Source organism: Trachinotus anak, unplaced genomic scaffold (genome assembly GCF_046630095.1).
Source record: "Trachinotus anak isolate AG129_WGS33_773 ecotype Australia unplaced genomic scaffold, CSIRO_AGI_Tana_v1 ptg000010l, whole genome shotgun sequence".
In the NCBI taxonomy this organism is placed as follows: Eukaryota; Metazoa; Chordata; class Actinopteri; order Carangiformes; family Carangidae; genus Trachinotus; species Trachinotus anak.
The window spans coordinates 20,547,493-20,573,100 of record NW_027273861.1 but is presented as its reverse complement, the minus strand read 5'-3'; the positions used below and the strand labels follow the sequence as shown (position 1 = coordinate 20,573,100).

Genomic DNA, 25,608 nt, shown 5'->3' with positions numbered 1-25,608 from the left:
TAACTGCATGAATAAGCAGGTGTTCCTAATAAAGTGCTCTGTGAGTGTATGTACCAGTCATAAGTTATGTAGTGTTCTATCATTTTCAAACATCATAAAAGTTTTATTGTAATTCATTAAGAAAAAATAACATAAAGTAGAGGAAAGGTAAAAGGTGTTACCTTCAACTGCGGTGTCATAATTTCTGCAGCCATAGTAGTGTCCCAGAAGTTTCTTGATTCTTTGGTCACTAAGTATGGATCAATGCCAGCTAAACAATGTCAAACAGAAAATATTTTGGAGAATATGTCACATCAATGAAGATATTTGTACCAGTGACCATATGTGACGTGAGAAATCCATTTGGACATACACAGTGGGGGTGGGACTCATCCTTTCTACATGAGAAAATGTGCAACTTCAGCAAACTTATTTTTCAGTGACAGGCTGGGGGTGAGCTTACAGTGACTGGCCTGCAGAGAGTCTTGCAGGGATCTGAGCACCAAGTTGACAGTTGTAATGGTGTCATCAGCTCCTCTTCCCAGAGTCTGTGACAGCTGATCCAGATCCTTTATTATGTGTAGGTTGAGAAACAAACAAGCATTTCCCACAGGAGGCTGGATAATGTGCTGGAAAAACTAAAGGAAAAATAGGAGGGGAATAATGTTTTTCAGACTTTCTATTTTGCACAGAGATTATTATCTGGATAGAATCCTTTAATAGCTCAACTGTACATAATGTCAGCTCTGGAAAAAAACAGTGGCTTTACACTCCACCAAAGTAACGCTTACACTCCAACAACATACTCAGTAAGCGCTACTAAACAGTAACTGCAGATGTATATTTTCAGATGCGTCTCATTTTGATATAACGCTATTTCTGCTTACCTGGGACTTCTCTGAGGCTCCCAGCAACATGGCTAAATGTGTAACCAGTCTAACCAGAGTGAAGGGAGTCAGAGACATGTTTTTGGTGTCTAGGGCGTCTGGGTTATTTCTCCGCTCAGGGTCTCCCAGGATGTGGCCGGGCCTTGTGCGATCCCTAAAACAACAGATAAGCCTCCGTCAGTTAGTACTGTGGGGGAGATATTTAAATGTAACTAAATCACCGTGATATGGGCAGCTGGAGATATGCTAGATATTTTTCTACTTCAACAGCATAAATACTAAGATACTCAACTAATTTTTATCTTGGGTGTGGAGTGACAAACTATCTAAACTGTGTTTTTAAGGCCTTTTTGTCCACACCCACAAGATAACACATTAAATCAACTTCATGGCTGTAGTTTGACCATTAATGACACTCACTGCTGCAACTGCATTCGTGTAAATCCAGGCAGGGCTGTATGCTTCTCCCCTCCAACCTCCTGGCCACACTCCAGACATCGGCCTCTCTGCATGGGCAGGCCGCACTGCAGAAAAACATAACAGATCAGATCATTTTGCTCAGAAATCTGATGTCTTATCTACTGTATATTTTAACACTTCATGTCTGAGAAGATAAATTAATCAGAACTGCACAAATATATCTTACCTCATCAACAAAGCATGGGTGATTATTCGGACACACTGTGGAAAACAAACACTGAGTTATTGAGACAGAGACAGATAATAATTGTAATAATTGTAAATTTATACAGTGTTTCCCACAGCAAACATTTTAATTGCCAAATACTTTGTGACAGATAAATAACTGTATATTGCTATTGCTTCACATAACAATCCTCAGCAACCCAGACCTGAATTGGTGAGGCTTGAGCACAGTCATGGCACATACAGTATATGCAGCACGCTCTGTGCACCCTGAATGACAGGCATATACAGAGGACCAGTACAGAGAGAGATGGTAAAAACTTGAATTTTTTGATTTTTTGATGGGCCACTGGCCAACTGATGCAATGGGATTCTCCTAGTGTTCTTGATGGCCAGTAGACTGACATGTCCGCTTTCAAGGCAAGGAGGGGCTGAGTGAATTAATGCACTGTGTGCAGCAGTACACTTGAGATTTTACCCGCTGAAATTTTAAAACCCAAAATTAGAAAATCAGGATGTGATAGTCAATGTTGACACTGTGGCAGGTTGCCACAAATAAAACTGGCTCATGCAACTCCTTTAGCATTCAATATGATGACACAAACTCAGAGCACTACAGATTATCCCAAAACTTCCAGGCATCTGTTTTAGAAAATAAGATTTGCTGAAGTGACAGAATGAAAGAAAACAGTAGATTATTGGAAAAAAACCTAAAAATATCCAATGAATGAAGCTGCAAGAGTAACACTTACCATACCAAGTGAGCCGCCCATAGCCTTGTTGTATGGCTGCCTGGGCAACAGCTAGCATGTCATCCGGCATTGTGGGTATAAAAGCCCTCTGTTAAATCAAGTTAAAATGTTACATTTGGCATTAAGTTTACAAGAAAATCATCAATTATTTTTGAAGCTACAAGTAATTTAAAGAGCTTTTCCTTACAACTGATGAATTTTGATTTTAAAATCCATTGTAGTAAGTAGCAATAGATTTATTTTTCTACATTATAACATGAAATAGCAATAATTTGTGGTGAGTCTATTATTATTATCTAAGATTATCAAAACTTTATTAAACTATTAACTTTCTCATGCTGAGTTTTAAAATAATGCCACAGAAATTTGAAAATGGTCCCACCATATATTATGTAAGGTACCTTTAAGTTGCAGACATTTTTACCTGCATATTTTCAGGAAACAGACCAAGTTGCTTTAGTGGCATCAGCAGGAGGTGAGTCCCAGTGAGCAGCACAGCTGCCAGATGGATTGTCAGCTCGATAACAGCATTATCCACAACAGTATTTCCAGGGTGGGTGGTCAGAGCTCCCAACCTGTTGTAAACCAGGGCTGAAGCAAAATCCCTTACTTCTCTTAGCAGATACCTTGACCCCTGGATGAGCATTTCAAATGCTTGGCATATCTACAGAGAAGGTAAAAGACAATATACACTGGCAATAAGCAAGTGTTTTATAGCACCATTATAAAACATTAGAGAACACAAATTTAGCTGAAGGTTGCTAATTAATATCACTAAAACTCTGTATTTCCAAGAAAAAAAAGGTCATAATAATTGTACATTTCTGCACCACAAGCACATGTTTTAGATGAATGGTTATTTCACAGCTTTACTTCCAGATCTTTAATTTATTTTTTCAGGCATTTCTTGCCTCTATTACAGTCACAATGAGAGAGAGACAGGAAAGGGAGGGAGAGCAGATGACATGTAACAAAAAGCCCCAGGTCAATACCCAGCCTGCTGTAGTAAGGACTAAGCCTAAATGGTACACACTTTACCAGGTAAGCCACCAGGGAACCCCTTGACTTAAGTTTTTATCATATCGCTTTTTAATTTCAAACAAAACCATCTGACCGATGTTAAACCATCATCATCATAGTCCTCATCAAACTTGATGTGTAATATATTATTCAGTTTCTACAATACTGGTTCATCATTCATACCTCAGGGTTTGGATGAAGACCTGTATTTGCCGACCTGTACAGAGTTGTAACCTCTCGGAAAAGTGCCAAGAGGATGAACACTGTTCGATTCCTTGGTGGTGCAGTGCATCTCTAAACCAATGAAACATGACCAAAAATTAATTAGTGAGTAGCTTCATCATACTATTCAGAATGCATGGGCATTTGGTCCCAGTATCAACTATAGCGGATCTCAGGTTTTGGCAAAGGCTGTCTTTTAAGGAACGTACCAATATGTTTGTGAATTTTATCTCTTTATCTCTGCAATCTATTGCATTGAACATCAAATCACTCAAATTATTTTTGGTAATCATTGCATGTCGCTACATGGTAATGCATTTTAAGTGTAAAATTCTGCAAGTGACAGGTGAATATTGGACAATAACGTATATTAATTCAGACGTCACTGCAACTTATAGCAACAAATCATATTTCAAGACTGTAGTGTTAACAAAATTGTTACATGAAATGTAAGGGAGACGTGACATGTTATAAAAGGCTAAAAGATACAAAACCACTGGCATGCCAAATATTATGTACTGTATATCTGATAAGAAAAAGCAAAGTTTGCATAAACTTCCCATACCACTTGTGGGTTTTACCGGAATGAGTCAAAGATACAAATGACAGTGCATGGAACATTACTTGTAGCAACAAAGAGTTTTGTAAATTAAATTTAAGTACCTCACAGACTTCCTCTATCTGCTCAACATCACCATCCACGACTGCCTTTGCAACAGCATCCCTCACCGCCTTGTATTCCTCTCCATACACAAGATACTGGTCCATCTGGCCTCCATCTTCATTCTGTTTACACCATGAATGTAGATAGAGTATAGGGGTGCACAATTATTTGAAATATAATTGAAATTGCAATATGTCTAAGTGCAATATCTAAATGGCAGGAGCTGCAATTCTAATGAAGGTAAAATGTGTTACAACATTGTTGTGTGTTGTTCATCATTGCAGTGAAAATTAAATGCAAAAACTGAAAATGTGACTCATGTCACAATTGCAATATCTTCCATAATAATCACAATATGATTTTTTTTTTTGCGCATTGTTCAGCCCTAATAGAGGAGAAAAATATGATGTAATATATCCAAATATATGAATATAAATGGATTTGAGATATCCTGGCAACTACTTGCTCCATCAATAGTCTGATAACTGTGCAAAATTTGATGAAATGCTTTGTGTCCGTGCTTTGCATAGCTTTCCATGCAAACAAATCAAATGATAGTGTGTTGCTGATTATTTGGCCCTGCTGGCTACATTATTTAATAATGGCAACATGTTTACTTGTGCCATAATTTAAACATTAATCAGATTTTCTAATGAATGGTGATGTACCTGTTGATGGATCTCTGTAGGGAAAAGCCAGCTGAAATTTTGTTGTTTCACCAGCATCTGGATATGCTCGACACCATGCCGTTGACTGAGCTTGCGTATCAGGTAAACGCGGTACCAATCATTCCCACTATCCTCACAGAGCTTAATTACCATGTTCAGGAAATCTTCTGCTCCATCTGGGACATTGTTGTCTGCAACAGCAATGTCGTCCAATAGACTGTTATTTTCATTGCTAACTAATACAAGCTGTCAGCACTAATAAAGTTACAGAATATCTCACCAGACAGATAGTCAGTGATAAGACTGGAGGCCATTGTGAGGGACAGGCGCAATCGGGCAATGTTCTGTAGATGTTGAATAGACACTGTTGTTGGAACAGAAGTGACTTCATCCAAAAGGAAGTGCAGGAATTGTGTTTCATCCCTGAAAAATGGCTTCAACTCTTCAGTCTTGTTGTCTTCCAGAGGCATTTTCTCCCACATGGAATCCTGCAAAGAGCATCAGTTAACTGTCACTTCAACTGACCTGTATCAGCAATGAGCAGAAATCAAAACAACAGTGTGCCTCTATCCAGACTCCTCCAGAACCCTTCCTGTCCCATTCAAATACTGTAAGGTATCCTATAATTGTCTTACAATAGACTTGCACTATCCTGACAGTGCACATAAAGCTGCACTTAATCCAGCACAAACAACTCCTTTGCTGATACCATTAGTTTACTGTAAATTAAGTCCCAGATATGTCCCCAACATCTGACTCACTATAAATTTCATTACCAGACAAATGGTTGACACTTGTGACACTCAGTTGCCTTGCAAAAAGTCAACTATGCTACATAGTAATCAATGGGATCTGCCATGTCCTGCTGAAGAAATAATTTGGTTTTTGGTGCTTACACTTCATATAGACACTCACAACACAGTTTTTTTGCTGCTTCAGCAATGGTAAACTGTTCCCAAAGTTCATTTCTTTTGAATGTTTTGAGAACTTGAGAATTGTCTTTCCATCTTTTATTGGTTCATTTCTACACTATTGAACATCATAAAACTGTACTCTTATATCTTTTATCAAAACATGTTTTACCTCCAAGCAGTTGATGTACAAAGCATAAAGCTCTGCTTTATCACCGTCATCCAGAAATCCACTTTTTTCAACTGATGACAAATGCTGCTGCAAATATTCCTTGACTTCCTCAAAGCTGAAACACAGTTTCACAAAGTTCATCATAAACTTGGTGCAATGCACTTCATAAGGTGAAGCACAGGAGTTCAAATCATTTTCTCACAACCAAGTTCCTCAATGTGATTAAAGCAGCAATGCTGTCAAAATTATGTGCTGACAACGTGTTGAATTTCATCATTCATTGAAATATTTACCTACCTGAACTTCAACAGCAGCTTGAGGATCACAGATCGCACAACTGGGTTCTTATCTGGGCACTCGTCAAAAGGTGACAGATCTTTGGTGTGAATCTGTTCATCTTTTGGTTTGAAAGATAATTCAGAATAAATAATAGTTACAAAAAACATGAATAACAATCTTAAGTTATTAAAGCTTATGAACATGCAGACTGTACACGAATATTGCGTGTAAACAGAGAGAGTGGGATAAAAGTTTTAAAGAAAAGAAGATAAATTATTTTTATGATTTAACATTTTTTTCACATTCACACACTACTTTTTAATATCATACAGAGCAAAAGGCTTGCAGTGTACAGCCCAACTGTCATAAGGAGAGCTGCACTGCAACACTAGCAGGCTAAGGTGGACAAAACACAGCAGAGTTAAGTAAAGAAAAGACTGGATTTTGACTGGCTATGTTTCAGCTGATGATGATCCATTAAAATGTGCCCAGATCAGCCCTGATATTATATACATATATAAAAAAAAGTATATTAAGGGTCACAAGTAATGAGAATGTGCTGTATGTAAAAATGATCAAAGCTGAAAAAAATCGATGTTCAATAGGAAAGAAGATGAAGAAAACAAAGAGGAAACACTGAGATTTCCTTTGATGTTTCCTTGGCAAGGAGTTCTGCAGTAAGTGATAGGCCTACCTGTCTCAACCCTCATGTAGGACAACAGATGGTTGATAACACCTGAGGCTGGCGGTGTGTTGTCCTTGAAGCACACAGTGGAGAGCATATCTATGAAGAAACCATTGCAACGCTGCCTGAATTCTGCATTTTTCTTGAATGAAGCCCTGCAAAATGAAAACAAATGCAATATAAAAATGAAAAATCATCGGTCAGGGGGACTTTGTTGTTTCAGTTTGTATGTCCTTCCTCTGAGTGATCCTGTGTTTTACAGTAACATCCACCAAAATATTAAAATGACATTTCTGTATACTCAGCGGAGTGCAGGGACAATAGAAAATAACAGTGATATCTGTCACACTGCTCAGTGTCTGGGTGCACACAAATTTCTTATATGGCAGGTGGCTCATTAAACTGAACTGTGAAGCACATTACAATGCAAAAAAACAGTGGTTCAGTGAGTATCATGTTCATGATAGCAAGCAACTGTAGGGCTCACAGGATATGTTCTTGAACATGAACAGCTCTGTGGCTGCTTTTCTGTAACTGGTCCTGAAAAAAAAAAAGTTTCACCAGGTATAAAATTGAGTATGAAATATCTAAAAAAAATCCCACCTGATATCTTCAGAGATGTGCGGCTGAAAGTCATTTGGTAACTGTTGCCTGCACTTGGGACAGGACGTCCGTCCTGCATCCAGGCAGCCCCTGATGCATGTTAAGCAGCAGATGTGATGACATGGCAGCCCCACAGGGTCCTGAGGCTCTTTCAAGCACACCACACATTGAAATCCAAACCTATAAGAAAATGTAACCAACATCAATCAAATTCATATAAGGACAACTAAGGAACATTCTTGTCAATTGAACAAAGTCTTACCTGAAAATCTGATCAGTTGCCCCCTGCTTACAGGACTTCAGTACTTGAATCACAGCTTGAAAAGCCTTCAGGGATTTTACATCCGAGTTTCCAACCAGAACCTTAAAACAGGTCAAAAACATTGAACATAAATGTAACAATAGTGATGTGAGTGTGAGGACCATCACAACACAACAAAATCCTCTTCAAGGTAGATAGGTTAAAACAACAACAACTCCTGGCACATGCGGACATCCCTGCTGAATTTGACCAACATCAGTTCATATATCAGACTAACAGATCAGAATCAGAATCAGAATCAGTTTTATTGCCAAGTATGTTTTCACATACAAGGAATTTTTTCTGGTGATTGATGCAATTGAGGATCAGGGGGATCAGCAACAGTGGGGCTCTCTAGCCTTGTTGATCAGGCTAATAGCAGATGGGAAGAAGCTATTTTTGTGGCGAGAGGTTTTGGTCCTGAAGGACCGCAGTCTCCTGCCAGAGGGGAGTGTCACAAAAAGTTTGTGTCCAGGGTGGGAGGAGTCAGCTACAATCTTCCTTGCATGCCTCAGAGTCCTTGAGGTGTACAGGTCCTGGAGGGATGGAAGATTGCAGCCAATCACCTTCTCCGCAGAGTGGATGATACGCTGCAGTCTGTTATTGTCCCTCTCCATGGCAGGAGCGTACCAGATGGTGATGGAGGGGGTGAGGATGGACTCAATGATGGAGGTGTAGAAGTTCACCATCATAGTCCTTGGCAGGTTGAACTTCTTCAACTGCCTCAGGAAATACATCCTCTGCTGAGCTTTTTTGATGAGGGAGCTGATGTTCAGCTCCCATTTGAGATCCTCTGTGATTGTGGTTCCCAAGAAGCGGAAATGCTCCACGGTAGCCACGGGGGAGTCGCACAGGGTGATGGTGGTGGGTGGGGCTGGGCTCTTCCCGAAGTCCACTATCATTTCCACTGTCTTCAGAGCGTTTAGCTCTAGGTGGTTCTGCCTGCACCAGGTCACCAGACAGTCAGTCTCCCACCTGTAGGCAGACTCATCGCCATCAGAGATGAGTCCAATGAGAGTGGTGTCGTCTGCAAACTTCAGGAGCTTGACAGACTGATGGCTGGAGGTGCAGGTGTTCAGGTGTGTACAGGGAGAAGAGCAGAGGAGAAAGAACGCAGCCTTGCAGGGATCCAGTGCTGATGGTCTGGGAGTCAGACACATGCTGTCAGACAGGAAGTCGGTGATCCACCTGCAGGTGGAGTCAGGCACGCTCAGCTGGGAGAGCTTGTCCTGCAGCAGAGCCAGGATGATGGTGTTGAAGGCAGAGCTGAAGTCCACAAACAGGATCCTGGCATAGGTCCCTGAGGAGTCCAGGTGCTGGAGGATGAAGTGGAGAGCCATGTTGACGGCGTCATCTACAGACCTGTTGGCTCTGTAGGCGAACTGCAGGGGGTCCAGGAGTGGGTCAGTGATGGATTTGAGGTGGGACAGGACAAGGCGCTCAAATGATTTCATGACCACAGAGGTCAGGGCAACGGGTCTGTAGTCATTTAGTCCTGTGGGCCTTGGTTTTTTGGGGACAGGGATGATGGTGGAGGATTTGAAGCAGGCTGGCACGTGGCAGGTCTCCAGTGAGGTGTTGAAGATGTCCGTGAACACCGGAGACAGCTGATCAGCACAGTGCTTCAGGGATGATGGAGAGACAGAGTCAGGACCGGCTGCTTTGTGGGGGTTCTGCTTCTTAAAAAGCCTGTTGACATCTCTCTCCAGGATAGAGAGAGACGTTCCTTTGGTAGGGGAGGAGGAGGGGGGTTCTGATGTGGCTCTGATGTGGAGGTTAGTGTCAGGCTTGTCCCATTGTCTTTCAAAGCGGCAGTAGAACTCATTCAGATCATTGGCCAGACGGAAGTCGTTAATGGAGTGGGGGGGTTTAGGTTTGTAGTTTGTGATCTTTCTGAGCCCTTTCCAGACAGAAGCAGAGTCGTTGGCTGAGAACTGGAGCTGAAGTTTCTCAGAGTACAGTCGTTTAGCTTCTCTCACCGCCTTGCTAAACCTGTACTTGGACTCTTTAAACCTGTCCCTGTCCCCACTCCTGAAAGCTTCCTCCTTTTGCCTCCTGAGCTGACTGAGCTTAGCTGTGAACCAGGGTTTGTCATTGTTATAACTCACCCTGGTGCATGATGGGATACAGCAGTCCTCACAGAAGCTGATGTATGACGTCCCAGCCTCTGTGAACTCATCCAGACTGTTGGAAGCAGTCCTGAACACTTCCCAGTCAGTGCAGTCCAAACATGCCCGCAGATCCTCTATGGCTTCACTGCTCCACTGCTTCGATGTCTTCACGACAGGTTTACACAGTTTTAGTTTCTGCCTGTATGTGGGAATCAGGTGGACCATGACATGGTCAGAGTGGCCCAGTGCAGCCCAGGGGACGGCGTGATAAGCACCACTGATTGTGGTGTAACAGTGGTCACCACAGTGTTCCCCTCTCTGGTCGGGCAATTAACAAACTGTCTGTATTTGGGCAGTTCGTGGCTGAGGTTACCTTTGTTAAAGTCACCAAGGACAATAACTAAAGAGTCCGGGTTTGTCCGCTCCACACACAGTATCTGATCGGCGAGCGCCCGCTGTGCCTCCTGCACAGCGCCCTAACCCAGCTCCAGCGCAGAGTCCTGAATCGATCCACACAGCCACGTCTCCGTGAAGCACAGGACGGCAGATGAAGAAAAGTCTCTGTTCTTCTGCACCAGTAGCTGAAGTTCATCCAGTTTGTTGGGCAGTGAACGCACGTTGGAGAGAAATACACCTGGGAGCGGTGTGCGGAGTCCGCGCCGGCGGAGACGCGTAAGCGCACCGGCACATTTTCCTCTCCTCCGGCGTTTCACTGCGAGAGTAACGGTCAGTGCACCTCTGACCAAAATGTCCAATAATTCCACAGGTGAGTCGAGAAAGGTGGAAAAAATCCACTGGACTTGTTTCTCTGATGTTAATGAGCTCTTCTCTGGTGAAAGAGCTCCGGAAGCCAAAGCAGAAAATTGAATTTACAAAGAAAATAAGGCAAAAAAGTGCGCACCAACACACCGAGGCAGCCATCCGCGGCGCCATGGCAACAGAATTTTCGATCTGTTGCCATGACAACATCATCGACAGATGATGCCATCATACAGTAACAGCTCTTCACACAGCCTTTACACATCTGGACCAGCAGAACACTGGTCCAGATGTGGGCCCATCTCCAACAATAAATGCTTGTCAACCTCTACCGAGCCACTATTGGGAGCCTCCTGACCAACTACACCGTGTGGTTCAGCAGCTGCACAGTGGAGGACCGGAAAGACCTGCAGTGGGTGGTGAAGACGGCTGAGCGGGTCATCGGGACCAGACTACCACCACTCAGTGACATATACACTAGCTGTCTGCTGCATTTCAAGAGACCCATCCCACCCCAGACACTGGCTGTTTTCCCTCTGGAAGACGATACAGGACAATCAAAGGCAGAACAACCAGACTAAAAACAGCTTCTTCCCAAAGGCTCTCACCCCTCTGCCTTCCCCCTTCCCTCCCCTCCCCCACTTTCACTGAATGGCTGAAAACTCACACTTTTTCACTTTGCACTGTATTGTGTGCCTTTTAAATCTGTGTCTTTATTATGCTGCTACTGTGTTTTATGCTGTTTCTCCTGCACATTGATGAAGAGCTGACTTTCATTGTTTTTTGACAAAGACAATAAAGACCTAAGAACTGTCACCACTTTCAATAAAGGCCACACTGCTTATGCATGTTTTTTGTATATATTTTTTCATATAATGGCCATTTAAAAATCTACTCACCTTGCTTAAGGTTTGAATGTGATCCAAGACCAAAGTTCTGAGCTGATTCTCTTCAGGAGGGAAACCTAACAGCATGTGTTCCACAAACAGTGAGAGGATGTAGATGCGCTTCCAGCCATTTCTATAAAGTATTAAAGATCATAATCACAGTTAGTTTCTTGTAGAAATATATGCAGATTCACCATACGCCTCAGCAACGTTTTACATCTATGCAGAAAATCAGTTAGCAGAGGCAGTAAGAACGAGATGGTTTAAACAATCACCTCACTGATTAAGTTTGTAGCCTTTGTGATGTGAAACAGCATCACTGCTCATTTTCCCTGAATCTTAACAAGCCTAATACTGTGTTCCATAAAATGTAATAATTTCATCTGACTCTTCTGATGCCCTTTATTTACGGTGTTGCAGGCTGCCTCTGGTAGAAAACACTCCTGGAAACCCTGTGCTGTTGCTTTGTCTGATAGTGACAACAATCTGATAGTGACTACAATAAACACAAGGGGACATGCAAATACAGGTACACCAGCTCGCAGACAAGCTGGCAGACAAGCAGGCAGATGAAGAACTGAATGCAAAACAGGTAATTCAAAATTAAAAAGTTTCTTAAAAAAAAAAAAATCAACTTCATTTATGGACGATAAACGAGGACGAATACTCCTTTCCTAACTACAAAAAAACAGGATTGAAATGTTGAAAAAAGATAACATGAAAGTAACATACAAGACAAAGTTGAACCATTAAAATAATAATTAAATAAAAATAAGGAACTGAGCAAAGGGCCTGAATTATATTATATTATATTCAGACAATAGTATATGGAGTTTCCTTATGACCTTTTTATACATTTGTTAAGTAGAGAAAATGAATTTTTAATGCATTACATAATGGCAGGGATTTAGTAAAATTATATTTATGAATATAGCATTTTATTATTATGATGATGATATTGTTAACTACAAATTCAATATGCTTGTTCTTCAAGATTACTCCTAACTGGATTTGAATTAAAGAGATGAAATCTATATTTATGGATGTGGAGCTTAGCCAGTCATGCAAGGATTTCCATAAGATTTGGATCCCATCACAAACATAAACATAAAATAGTTGCTCTGTTGTTTTTACGTTGTTTTTACATGGGTCTGCTGAGATGTGTAGAGCCTGCGTTCCCCTCAGTAGGATACACTGAACCTTCATTTATGAAAGGAGAGGAGAAAACGCTGAGACGCAGGCTCAACACATTGGGGTGATGTGGGTGAGCAAAGAGCTGGGAGACACACTTGACAGGAAGTAAAAGGGACACATATTTTCAAAAATAAAACAGGGAATAACTAAAGAATCCTGGCATGAAGTCACTTCAAGTGGCAAGTTGTACCACTCAATCATCAAGCTGACGGACAGACTTAAGCATTGCTTTCGTCTCATCTGAAGATCAAGGAAGAAAATTCAGTCTGTGCTTTACTTTCTGACTTGCTACCTTGTGTTGTTATAAGAGTGATGGTTGTGAGTTGTGAGTTGTGAGTTTGTTTTGATTGAAATAGTTTAGCACATTCTCAGTTAATAGTATGTCTGACTTGGCATTTTATCACAATATGAAATATGGACAGATTTCCAGTCTAGCAAAGGGATAACACATAGAAACACAAAACCATTCTCTCCCATGGGCAATTACCTTCATCAAAAGTGCTTGTTATCAGACTGTGGGATGGAACCATAACCACCACACAAAACCCATGCAGACACGATGTCTAAGATAGTAATTTTCCCTGGAAGATTTTACTATTTTGGGCATAAGTAAATTATTTCTAATCCCAGACTATCCTGTGCATCAACAATTTACCTGACATCATGGAGTCTTTCTTTGCATCGCTCTCCATATTGTTTGGTGTTTTGTTGTGAGCAGATCAACTCCAAAGAAGCTTGCAGCCTCTTCAGTTGCTTCAGCCAGCACTCACAGAGAGCATCAGTCTGTAAATCAGGAGACTCCAGGTATTCAACACATGCCTTGGCTGCATGCACATCCAAAACCTACAGGACAGCAAAACAATTGGAAGTGATTCAGTATTTGAAACCACCCTATGAAAAAACATGCAAATGAAAACTTTTAAAAGATGACAGATTTAGAAGGTGGTCAAAATTGACAAATCTGGTGAATTGGAAGCTGATTTACTTTCCACAATTATATTCTACATATATTTCAGTGTTCTGCTCCCTGCAGAACACCATATCTGACTTGGTGTGGTTATGTGTATGGATACTTGCAGTATAAAGGATGAAGGAGCCTTTAAATATCACAATGACTAATTAAACAGCCTCTTTATCTCATACAAAAACAGATCAAGTTTGTGGGATGGGCATAAATTTGTTTTATTTTTGCAGAATTTGAAGCTTCCTCAAAAAATGTTTCTGAAATGAAATATGTTTACCATCTCTGGACAATGTCTAATGTGCTGGTTTCTGCGCAAAGCATTAACAATTTCAGGCTGAAGAGAAATCATCCGAGAGAGGTTCTGAAGACGATTTTGGTAAAAGTGGTAAGCGATGTGGATGTGAGGAAGAGAAAGCTCATCTTCATTTCCTTTTAGTCTCTGTATTTCATCAACACAGCTGGCCATGGCCTCACACAAGACCTGAGAAGTAAATGCACAAGTAGTTAAATAATACATGATATGCTTTAAACTATAACATTAATGAATAATCAGCTAAAGGTAACAGTTTGACTGACACATTTAAAATGTTTTCACTAAACCAATTTCTCCAGTAACCCAAGTGTTAGTATGAATTTTGAGGGTGTAGGATTTTGAATTTTGATTGTTGTATTTGACTGCACTGGATTAGACTTGTTGTGAAGCAGAGAAAATCATCCTCACCTGTAATTCTTCATCTGATGTCACTTTCATTGTCATGGAAACAAAATCCTGTAGGTAACTTTCAAAAAATTCTTTCCTAACATTTTCATTCACATTTGCGGCCATGTAACTGCCAAGTGGAGTTTTCGAGAACAACTCTTGGAAATGACCAGGTGAATGAGCTGCAAAGAAAAGTAGAGAGTTAATCTAAAAAGAGATCTTTCATTTACTAAGCTAATAATTAATAGCTAATACTAAATGTACATCACAGTTCTTGGACAGAAGGTGTGTAAATCTGTCACTTATACAGTATGATAGTTACTTTCATATCTGGATGCTTGCATCATGAGCCCATCCAGGAAGTCTTTGATCCACCAGCTGAAGGGCATGAGGCAATGCATGGTATTGCCACCTGTGATATGGTTTTGTACCAGTAATACTCTGGAGATGTAAGAGAGACAGGATGTATTACAAATATGAGTTTTCCAGACAGTGGAAGCACGTTATTTATTCTGTAGCCCGAACAGCCCACAGCTGGTTCTGTAATCCGCTTGAGTTTTATTCTATTTCAGAAAAGAAACCAGCTAGAACCAGCAGCTGACAATTTGAGCTAATTAGATACCGTGATCATACAACCAGGAAATACTCACTTGCTTTCAACCCTCACATAAGGTACATGCAGCATCTCTTTGCTCTCGAATATCTTAAGCCATAAATTCCTGATGTCATCCCGACCAAACAGCAGAAGGTCCAAATTGTAATCTCGATCAATGACTGAGACCAAGTTGGCCAGAAGTGGAGTGACAACTGCTTGGATTTTCCTCCAAAGTGTGTGTCTGTGTGAAATAGTCACAGGACTCTTAAAATTAACCAGACAATTGCACAAGTATGAAAAACAACAGTTGCAGGATGTATAACATGTCAAACCAAATCTCAGTACAGGCAGCGATTAAGAGCTAAGCAGCTTGCACAGGTGGAGTTTGCAGTAGTTCATTACACCAAAGCAAAACAGGTTTAAATAAGTGATAAATAATTGACAGATTAAGATTTATTATTATTGTACCTTTTTTAAAATTTTTTTTTAAAATGTTATCTGTTTGTATGGAGCCGTCTGTATCTCCAGTGGTCTGTGTGTGGTGAGCCAAAGACAATTTTCCACTCTGGTGGACATTAAAGATTTATTCTATTCTATTCTATTCTATTTTATGCAAATATAGCGATGAAAAATACCATGTAGATTGGGAAGGTAAGTGACATTAAGGAGAGACCTACAGGAATGTCCCCCCCTCTTGAAGAGCAGTGATATTGGATGCCTCATTCAGTACCCAGCTTTTTGGACTGGCGATGCTGGCCTCATAGTCCTCTAACAACAAGCGAAGACGCTTCCTCACAATGTTTGCAAACACACCTTAAAAACAAAATTAATTTACAATAACTTTTTCAGAAATATGCACTTTTACTGCATACAGAGTAGCTGTACTTTATGATGGTCTGATATCAAAACATGAGCCTAAATAACTGATTTTCTAACCTTGTGTCTGAAATCCATCCAGAAGTGTGAGCAGGTTTTCAATTCTCTTAGTGCTGAGTTCTCCGCTGTCTTCTGGATCTCTGAGCATGCTCACTGCACTCTGCACACAGCTCCTGACCAGATCTTTAGTATCAAACAAATCTCCCAAAACCTGAAAAAAAATCATTAAAGCAAATTAACCATTGTAACAGAGTAAGTCAATGAGTGGATGAATTAATAAATGGTATGCTAATTAGTTAAGATTCTGAACTAATGAGGTGCTTTTTATTTACCAATTAGTGCCTCCACTTTTAAATATCTTAGATTATGAGTTAAGTTCTAATTTTTCCTCTTAGTTATCATTTTATTACCAGTATACTGAGTGTAGGAGTTACCATAACATCAGTGAGTCAGAATGAGATGCATCACTTTTTGTCACATTATGGCAAAAAAGTGAATAATACTGAAATCATTGTAAAGCCACAATTTACATGGCAAATCATAGAACAGTCTCAGCTGTGGATAGATGCTTCCTATTTTCATGTCTGGCTCAGTGTGCCTCCTCACACTGACTTTGAGAGTTCAATTTGAGATTCTTCTCATGACATTTAGTGCTTCTCCTCATTTGGTACCCTACTTTCCACTACTGATATGATCCCTTTTTGGGAGACGTTAGCCATCTCCCAAACTTTGAAGTTAATAGAGGCTTTTTTTAATTTGACTGAATTAAATCTTTCTCTTTACAGCTGCAGCTGCTTCAGTCCTAACAAAGATTAAAATGGCAGAGAACTCAAATTCTCAAATCTGAACTGCCTTCTAATCATTTTTCATATAGGCCTAATCACAATATCTTAAATGGGAGTCATTCGCCCTTTATGTTTGATTTAGACTTAGCTGACACAGCTCTGTTGAACAACTTATTGTGCTAGGTATGCCTCGCATCACAATTACAAATAATACACATGTAGATAGCAAAAATAAAAGAAAAAAGTATGGTGGCAAATGAAAACTTAGTTCAAGTTACTTTGTGCTTAAATATACATCAGGGATTGGTGAATTTTATTTAGGTTATGTGGTCCTCTTGTTTTTCCAGGTTTATGAATATAAATGGTAAATTACACTTACAGTGGAGTCATCATTTTGTGTCACACCAATGTGCTCTTCTGTCTCCATTGCTTGAAAAGGCAAAGAATTATAGGAGAATTTATCCAATTCTTAAAGAAAAAAAAAATTAAAAAGGGTTTTATTGAATTACCTTCAGGTGGATCTTCAAAAAGGTCACTTATGCGCAGATTTTTCAAGGAATGAACATCAGATACAAACTCTTTTGATCTTCTGAGATCGTCAATGTGAACAGACATCCATGGACCTGAACAAAAGGCAGACTAATGAGACACAATACATAGGTTTTATCTATTGTTTAAACTTTTTGCTCTTTCTTTTGTTTTTTTGGTGTTTCTCTTAATGTTTAGCACTTTGTGCTGCATTTTGTGTATGAAAATGCTATAAAGTGATCATTACTGTATTACAGAGTCACAATATGCAGACATGAACTGCACAATATGCTGACATGAAATAGACAAATTTGCCACTCATGTTGTGTGTATGTGTGTATAATAGCAGTACTAACCGCTTTGAAACCCAACATAGGAGGTCCCACCCTCAATTCTGGGAAGCTTGGTTACAAAGTACACAAATGTCTTTGTGTTGTCTGTAGTGGTCCACTTGTTTATTTCATTGATGCATGAATACCTGAGAAATCCAAACACTAAGCACTCGTAAAAGCAAAAATTGAAAAAGTGTGCAGATGTAAAGAAAAGTGACTATGTGATCATATTCAAACTCACTTGGCTGAGGAAAGAATGTTTCTTCTATGTGAGTCTTCATCATAGTCTGTTTGAATAATGAGCACCTTGTCTGCATGTGTTGAGCCAAGAAATTCCCTAATTCCAAGACATAGGCATGAGTGGCATTTGAACAGGCATGTAGACAGAGTAAGCATTCAGCATAATGTGCAATATTGTCAGTTTAAATAAATAATCCCATGAAACAGAAGCACAAGGGTGGGGGTAAATGCCATTGTTTAAAATGAGAAGCCCAGAAAATATGACATGCTTTTTATACTGTATATACACACCTGATTTCCTTGAGAAAAGAGTACTCTGTGTCAAACTGTTGCAGTGATAGTAGCTTGATGTCTCCAAGCTTTGTCACATTATGCAGTTGTTGAATGTCTGCTGCAGTCAGTAGCCTGGAAAATGTTGTGACCTTCAAAAAAGCAAGAGACGTAAGAATTACAAATTATTATGGTCATTTCTTTTTTGCTATTACTAATAGAAAAAAACACCAACATATACTGTTATATTGTTATTGTCATTAAGCTGTGATTTATAATGAATACTACAAGTTAGGGTTCAACTGTGAGTCGCACATAACTGTAACTTTGCTACTTCTATACTTAAAGATGGGGGAAATTCAAAGCTAACTTCAAAAATGTTTAAAAGTAAGTAGGGGTGGGTGTACGGGTACAACAAGAGCTTTAGGTTGCTCCCTGTACAACAAAAATCATGTCTTGGGCCAAGGGTTAGTAGTTGGCCCCTTCTGCAACAACTAACAAAGCACACTGGCCCCAAATTCCTCCTGTTGAGACCATATTAAAACTGTTCCATTTACAAGGACATGTAACCATTCAGCAATGTTGAAAATAACACATTTAGATCATAGATGTATAGGTGAAACTGACCATAGAACTAAGGTAAGCCATAAACAAGCAGCATTTCTGTAAGAAATTCCATGGGGAAAACAGTATCACAGTATCACAGCCAGTGTTTTCTATTACAAAGTCTACTGTACTCTTCCTGTAACATATGATAGCATGGTAAAAAAATTACCTCAGTGAAGAAGAAGCTGGACAGTTCCAAGTGCTGTGTGTGATAGACAATATAGTCTCCCAGTGATCTGTGCTTCTCCTCTTTAACATACTCTTTTGTTAAATGTTCTCTTTCATCATCAGGCAGCCTGGATTTGTCCAAACGTATGACTGAGTCTGGAGTAGCACAGTTAAGCAGAATGCTTTTGGCTTTGTCCAGCATTGTCTGAGCATAAGTTTCAAGACTTTGATTCTCTGTTACTTGCAAGACTACAGACGAGCATGAGTCCGAGTGGTAACCGATGAAGACATCCCTTGGAACATAATGCTTTTTCAGGGATTGTTGACCACTTAAGGACACAAAATCATCAACCCATTTCTGTAGTTGTCTGGCAATGTACTTCTGATCATCCCTGAGAACAGTGTTGATGTCAAGGTAGTGCTTCTCCAACCTGTTAATCAGTGGTATTGGAAACTGCTCGTAGACCACCTCTTTCTCTTCAATGACGATGAGCCTGAAGTTTTTGTGAACTCTGCATTTCACCCGATGTGTTCCTAATCCAAGATCAACATACTTTTGACCCCCTAGGGTCACATAGTATTGGTTGAGTGCATCATACAGACTTTCGTACAGATTCTGAAGGTTCAGAAGCACAACTGTCTGTCCAGTCTCCATGCAAATCTTGACCCGATTGATGTTCCTACAAATTTGCGTGTACTCCTGATCCTTCGGGAAACTGGACCCAAAGATGATCTCTGGATGGATTTGGTGAGAGAATACCTGTTGGAGAATCTGAAGAGCTGCATAGTTTTTTGTGAGGATTAAAAGGTAACGATTTTCCTCCACTTGGCAAGCTGAGATGCTTTCCTTGACCATATCAATGGTGGTGATATTGGCATTTGCACAATCATCCGTGAGTTCCTTGCTAAATATGGCCATCGCATCAACATTATCTTTTCCACTAAAGTTTCTCAGGACTGCTCCAGTGATTTTATCTGCAGTAGGACACTCATTAGAGATTTTGGTAATTGAAAATACCATCTTTATCAGACTGTAGAAATCCCGCAGACCAAAAAAGCCTCTGCCCTCTCTGCATATTGTCATATATGCTTTTGCAAAGGGCTCAAAAAGATGTCTGATCTTTTCAAGAACCTTTTCTTCAGATGAGCATATCCCTATAGCACTTTTTATCAGCTCTTTCTGGTTTGGATCTCCACGGGACACAAATATCCCACGATTCATCTTGGCAGGGTCCAGTGCCCAGTTGGAAATTCCAATGAACCCTACCCGTTTGTGAGGTTGTGGCTCATCATCTACGCAGCCCTCTTCCAGTAGTGGGTGCAGTGTCTTCAGCGGCATTTTAGGGGAATCCTCAGCCAATCCAATTTCATCAAGAACAACCACTGATATGTATTCATCCAAGTTTTTTTTTTCTTGAAAGCGAGCACACTGTTTGAATGTGCTGATGATTCCTTCAGGAGTTGAATGAGGGCTGCACTGGAAAGACACCAGATGTATCTGCTTCAGCCTCTTGTATAATTCAGAATGTGAGGCAGGGCCTTGCATTGCATCTGCAACTAGGGTTTTGGACAGTGATTTGGAGCTCCCTGGTTTCCCAACAATAAACAAGGGAATTCTTAGCTCAACACAGATCACCATCATGAAGAAATTCTCTTTTAAAGCCTCATTTCTGGCTATTGTGTTACCCATAGGTACGCCATTGAGTAGGAGGTCCTGCATGAGTTGGATTTCCCACAGTATTCTCTTTGTGTTGTATTCACAAGGAAGGAACTTGCTGATATTTTTCTGATATGGGCTTTTGTCCTCCAAAGAGGCCTGATAGCACACTCCAGTGGCCATCAAGAGTGACCAGATTACTCTGTCACTAGCAGGTAAAGTTGGTAACTTGTTTGTCCTTTTTCTTCTCTGAAATTGCTCTTGGACGAATGCCCTCAGCTCATCAGCAAAAATATGGTGATGTTTGTGGAACCACACAAACACTTGCATACAACGTTCAACATCCCTCAAACTGACAAAGCTGCATTCGTCTTTCCTCTCCCTCATGAATTTTTGTGATGATGACATCACCTCAGTTATAGTTGCAATATAACGCCTCTCGATCAAGTTGTCCTTCGCCTGTCTTTGCACTATTTGTTCAATATACATTTGCTCTATTGATTCACTGAGCTGGCCAAAGTCCCAAACAAGAGGAATCATGCTGGGGGGTAACACATGAACACGATACACAAGCTGGCGGAGAGGGATGGAGCCAAGCCTGTCTTCAGTTTCCTCAGCCCTGACCCGGTAGCCCAGTCCTGCTGCCTCTAGCCTCTCAATCATCTTGTCTGTATGCTTCCTGTAGGGGTTGCAGGCAGCAATAATCTGCAGCCCTGTTTGAGAACAGAGTTGCTGTCCCTGCACAGAGTTATCACAAATGATCTCCTTGATGCTGCTGATGGCTTCTGTGGTGTTTGCCTCATCAAAGAAAAGAAGTGAGTCGAATCCGTGATTCTTTTTATTGGTAACTGCAAGAGTTTCTGCTTCCTTCACTTTCTCATGTATCATTTCTGATGTAGTTCCTCCATGAACCTTGACCAGTTTCATGTTTTCTGCTGGTGCTCCACATCTTCTCAACTCACACATAAACTTTATGAGCCTTGTCTTACCACATCCTGTTTCACCCATTATGATGACAGGGATACCACACCTAAATCTCATATGGATTGCCATCATTTTGAGTATATTATCAGTGGTCAATTCATAGGTTTCATCGGGATCTGTTGGCCACTTAATGCCAAGCACACTACACAGATGCTCAATTTTGTCAGCTCGAGGAAGCTGATCAAAGTCGCTGTTAAAAGGTACTCTCTGAAGTTTTAAGCCAGTGTACAGCTCTTGAGTCATGATGTTTTTCTTAATCACTTCTTCTGTCAAAGGATTTATGGCATCAACCCCCTTCTGGTCATTTAACTTGAGGTGAAACCCAATGAAAGTCATGGACACGTGGTCATCGTTAAAAAAGATGTATGGATGTGGCTCGGACTCCCACCTTTTTCTAATGAGGAATGGAGCCAGGTCTCTTTCATTAAGCCCAGTGATGTCAGTGTGTTGCCTCCCTGGGCTCTGGTCAGTAATGCATAGTGATGGGGTTGCGAAGTCTTTGGACATCAAGATCATAAACTCAACCACAAAGTTCTTGAACCCACGAAGAGTGTCTCCAACAAACTCAGATTTGCAGAAGACTGAATTCTCACAGTCTTGCAGCTGAAGACTAAGGAACCAGACAAAGTTACGTAGCTCTGCCCATGATGGATCTATTATGCCACAGTAGATTAAGAGTATCTGAAGACACTCTGCATGACTCCCTTCACTGCCATGGTAAGTGAAATTGTCAAGATTTTTCTTGTTGTAAAAACGTGTGAGGTACTGGTATGGTCTCTGGTAAACTTCACTCCTGAAACATTCGTCATCCATGAGGGGGTCAGCACTCTCCATGTCAGAGTTATCTTCTCTCCTCATTTCCAGAGCCAGAACCTCCTTTGGTGGACGACAAAACACCTTTGGGAAAATGTCAGAAAATGCAAACTTTTCCTTACGTCCCTACAAAAAAAAAAATAATGTATTTGTCAGTCAAGCCTATGCTCTATTAATTTCACAAAATAGTTATACCTTACTCTACCAGCTACTAATTGCACCTACTTCAATTACCCATATACTGTACCATTTTTACCAATTAACATTGCCCTGTCTGCAAATGAAACAAAATGCTAGGATTCTGGGTGGATGTGGTTGTATGGTATCTACAATGTGTAGCACACATGACAACAGTTATTTTAGAATCAGTTTTATCAAAATATTTCACTGGATATAAATGCAACAATGTATCAAAAATAAAAGAAACCAATAGTATTGTGTCGTTTGACATCTCAATCTCAACTTACAGATCTGGGGGCATATCTGGGTTGATAATTCATGGATTCCAGTAACTCAATGATGTATAAGTGTTTGTGACTGCAGCGCCACATCTGTCCATCTGAATTCATCAGGCACCGCAAGAAGAAAAGCTTGAATAGGAATTCATTCAAGCCTTTTTGCACCTGAATATCATAATTTGCATTATTAGAAAAATCTGAATGTTATTGGATAAAGCAAATTTTGATTATTGCAAGGATTCTCTGAGAACCATTTTGTTCAAAAATCAAAGAACTTTCATGATCGTGGTTATGTAAATCTAGCTTACCGAGGATGTGACATCAAAGTGAAACACTTTGATATCTTTTTGTTTTGGTGTGTCATACAAAGACTGGAGAACTTTGTGGTCATCAACCTCATGATCAGTTAGTCGGATGCACTTCTTAAATGTAGCTCCTGGTTCAAAACTTCCCTCCAGTTTTTCATACAATCTTTGGACATACAATGACTTACCTAAAATGGTGAAATTACCATTAAGTAGTTTGCAGCAAATATCATTTGGCTGACTAAAATCATGGCATCAATATTAATTGAGTGGAGCATGCTACAGCTATATCTCTAGGAGGCAAGAATTTTGTTAACACAAGTTACAAAACATGATAGTTTAATTCCACACCTTGTTTTCTATAACGAATATTGTATAGCTGATTTCAGCCAAAGGATCCAATAGATTTTTAAAGGGTATTTTCAACATTGATAGTCTTTTCTGAAAACCGTTGTAAATGGTCACCAATATTTTAGAAAAACATCTTCCTGGGTCACCTAACCCAACATACGACAAAACTTATCTCCATCTCCAGCAGAAAACTTTGCCAAATAAACATTTGGCACGATTTTGATGTTACTTAAAGTTAAATAAGCAGGTGACCTCTCTCAAGTTCTTAATGTTTACTGTACAATGCATAACAATAGAAATATCTATTATTTCTTTATAGAGTCTTGTTGACAGTGTTTCTGTATAACTCCCTTACATAACACCAGCACAGATAGTAGATTTGTGATTTGAGAAGTAAAAACGAAATAACACTGCTTACCTACTCCTGCACGTTGGGAAGCAACAATGCCAACACAATGGCCACCTTTGAACAGGGCATTTTTTTTATCTGATGTGATGGTGTAATGCCTCGACAAATAATTCTGGATGCTTTCCAATGGCTCTTGTCGCACAAAGTCTCTTTTGAACTGACTGAATGCAGTAGGGATGTAAGTGTGCTCCCTGTCAGAACTGCAAAAGATCACTAGCCTATAATCACGTTTTAACAGAGAACGCAGTTTCTGAAAACACTTCTCCATTGCACAGCTAACGTCATAGGTTAGTTGGTCTGCCCAAAGCATTGTGTAAATCTTCTGGCCATTGTCACCAGGTGTGAGACATCTCCTCAGAAAAAGCTCTACTTGCTCACGTGATGTTGCCGGGGTACACAAGAGAACCTCATCATAACTTGGCAGTGGCTCATAGTCACTGGTCATGTACAAGCAGATACTGGAAATCAGGACCTCATCATGTGGGCAGACTATGAGATTAGGTTGGTTTGAGGAGAGGCCATTTGGGAGCCTTCTTCTGAGTGACTTGTCTTTTGTCTCTGAGAGCACTGGTTCTTCCCATTCGTTTTCATTTTGGTTTTCTGTGACAGTCATCATTTGTAGTAGACCCCCTAAACTCCTCATGTCCAAAAGGTCGTGGAAAAATATTCCCTCATTCTTCATGTAGCCATTCCACAACTCTTCCAGTTCTTTCAAACCAACAGTCTGGTCTGCCTTGTCTGCTGGATCAGCAAAAGGGATATTAATATATTCATTAATTCTTTTACTAGACTCAAAGTGGTTGCAAAATCTTCCCCATGCGTTCCAGACATCTGATGTTGTGCAGTTTGGTTTGATAAAAGATAACATCATCAAAGCATTGTCTTCTATTTCTGCATTCAGATTTGTCTGAGTCACAATACTACACAGGTAGAACAGTTGTTCTGCGGTGAAGTAGTTTAAGTAGTAGTGATCAGATCTCTGTTTGTCCATGAAGTTTCGCCAGTTATCAAGAAACAACTCCATCTTCTTGGACAGTGCTGTAAGTTGTTCAACTAGACTTCCACATACTTGGATGTGATGCACAGTTTTGCAAAAGTTGATTTCCATAATAACACATGGGTCACTCTGGGTTTTGCAATAAACCTTAGCTTCCCAACACCTGAAGAGTGGGTTCCCTGCAGCATAAAGGTCTACAAATGCTTTAGCAAGCCTTTGGACATTGTCGAACACCTGAATATGAACAAAATAAAGTAGAATTACAGAATTACAATTACTTTTAAATATTCCATTTTACACTTTATCCAATTTATAGAAAAGCAACAAACAACTATAAATATCTTGTCACAAAATTAAAAAAAAAAAGAAACCCAAACAAAATTCAGTCAATATACAATACCTCAGTGAATCGTTCCACTTCACTTTTTTTTTGTTCCCCTCTTCCAGACATGAGCATAAGCTTATTTTGCAGCTCTTTCAGGTCCTCATAGGTGCATGTCATTATTTTCTCAGGTCCATTCTGAATTTGCAGCATCAGGGCAGTCTCTAAAGCAAGCTATATAGGGAAACATTTAAATGATATGGACCACATTTGTGATTGTTATTATATCTAAAAGCTATCATCACATGCACAAACTAGAAGGAGCCAATTACATTTTCTTAATTATTCTTAAAGTCCGTAAAAACTTATCTTAAAGGGCAATTCTCTGAACTGTAAGTGTTCATCACATTAAAAAAGAGTTTTTAACAGAAATGAAACTACAAAAAATTATAATTTAAGGTTTTTATTTTAAGTGTGCTTTTTTAAACTTAAGCCCAGTTTAGGTGTTT

General features: G+C 40.0%; 1 protein-coding gene across 4 annotated transcripts in view; it reads right to left on the bottom strand.

Annotated features, from left to right (window-relative positions):
- Positions 1–25,608, bottom strand: part of LOC139625967 (E3 ubiquitin-protein ligase rnf213-alpha-like) — a 55,091-nt gene that overhangs the window by 8,838 nt on the left and 20,645 nt on the right. For all 4 annotated transcript variants that reach the window (XM_071486070.1, XM_071486067.1, XM_071486068.1 and 1 more), the window contains 34 exons: positions 25,178–25,333; positions 23,790–25,011; positions 23,024–23,208; positions 22,725–22,880; positions 18,805–22,383; positions 18,051–18,181; positions 17,761–17,856; positions 17,544–17,665; positions 17,169–17,282; positions 17,039–17,088; positions 15,935–16,085; positions 15,676–15,811; positions 15,054–15,239; positions 14,726–14,844; positions 14,425–14,585; positions 13,981–14,184; positions 13,395–13,582; positions 11,558–11,678; positions 7,750–7,850; positions 7,488–7,667; positions 6,894–7,039; positions 6,218–6,317; positions 5,921–6,035; positions 5,118–5,325; positions 4,838–5,028; positions 4,169–4,291; positions 3,467–3,577; positions 2,688–2,927; positions 2,264–2,351; positions 1,513–1,547; positions 1,287–1,390; positions 867–1,020; positions 443–617; positions 162–250 (listed from right to left, as the gene is read on the bottom strand). In XM_071486070.1, the coding sequence (XP_071342171.1) occupies positions 162–250; positions 443–617; positions 867–1,020; positions 1,287–1,390; positions 1,513–1,547; positions 2,264–2,351; positions 2,688–2,927; positions 3,467–3,577; positions 4,169–4,291; positions 4,838–5,028; positions 5,118–5,325; positions 5,921–6,035; positions 6,218–6,317; positions 6,894–7,039; positions 7,488–7,667; positions 7,750–7,850; positions 11,558–11,678; positions 13,395–13,582; positions 13,981–14,184; positions 14,425–14,585; positions 14,726–14,844; positions 15,054–15,239; positions 15,676–15,811; positions 15,935–16,085; positions 17,039–17,088; positions 17,169–17,282; positions 17,544–17,665; positions 17,761–17,856; positions 18,051–18,181; positions 18,805–22,383; positions 22,725–22,880; positions 23,024–23,208; positions 23,790–25,011; positions 25,178–25,333 (9,237 nt within the window). The remainder of the gene's footprint in view (positions 1–161; positions 251–442; positions 618–866; positions 1,021–1,286; positions 1,391–1,512; positions 1,548–2,263; positions 2,352–2,687; positions 2,928–3,466; positions 3,578–4,168; positions 4,292–4,837; positions 5,029–5,117; positions 5,326–5,920; positions 6,036–6,217; positions 6,318–6,893; positions 7,040–7,487; positions 7,668–7,749; positions 7,851–11,557; positions 11,679–13,394; positions 13,583–13,980; positions 14,185–14,424; positions 14,586–14,725; positions 14,845–15,053; positions 15,240–15,675; positions 15,812–15,934; positions 16,086–17,038; positions 17,089–17,168; positions 17,283–17,543; positions 17,666–17,760; positions 17,857–18,050; positions 18,182–18,804; positions 22,384–22,724; positions 22,881–23,023; positions 23,209–23,789; positions 25,012–25,177; positions 25,334–25,608) is intronic.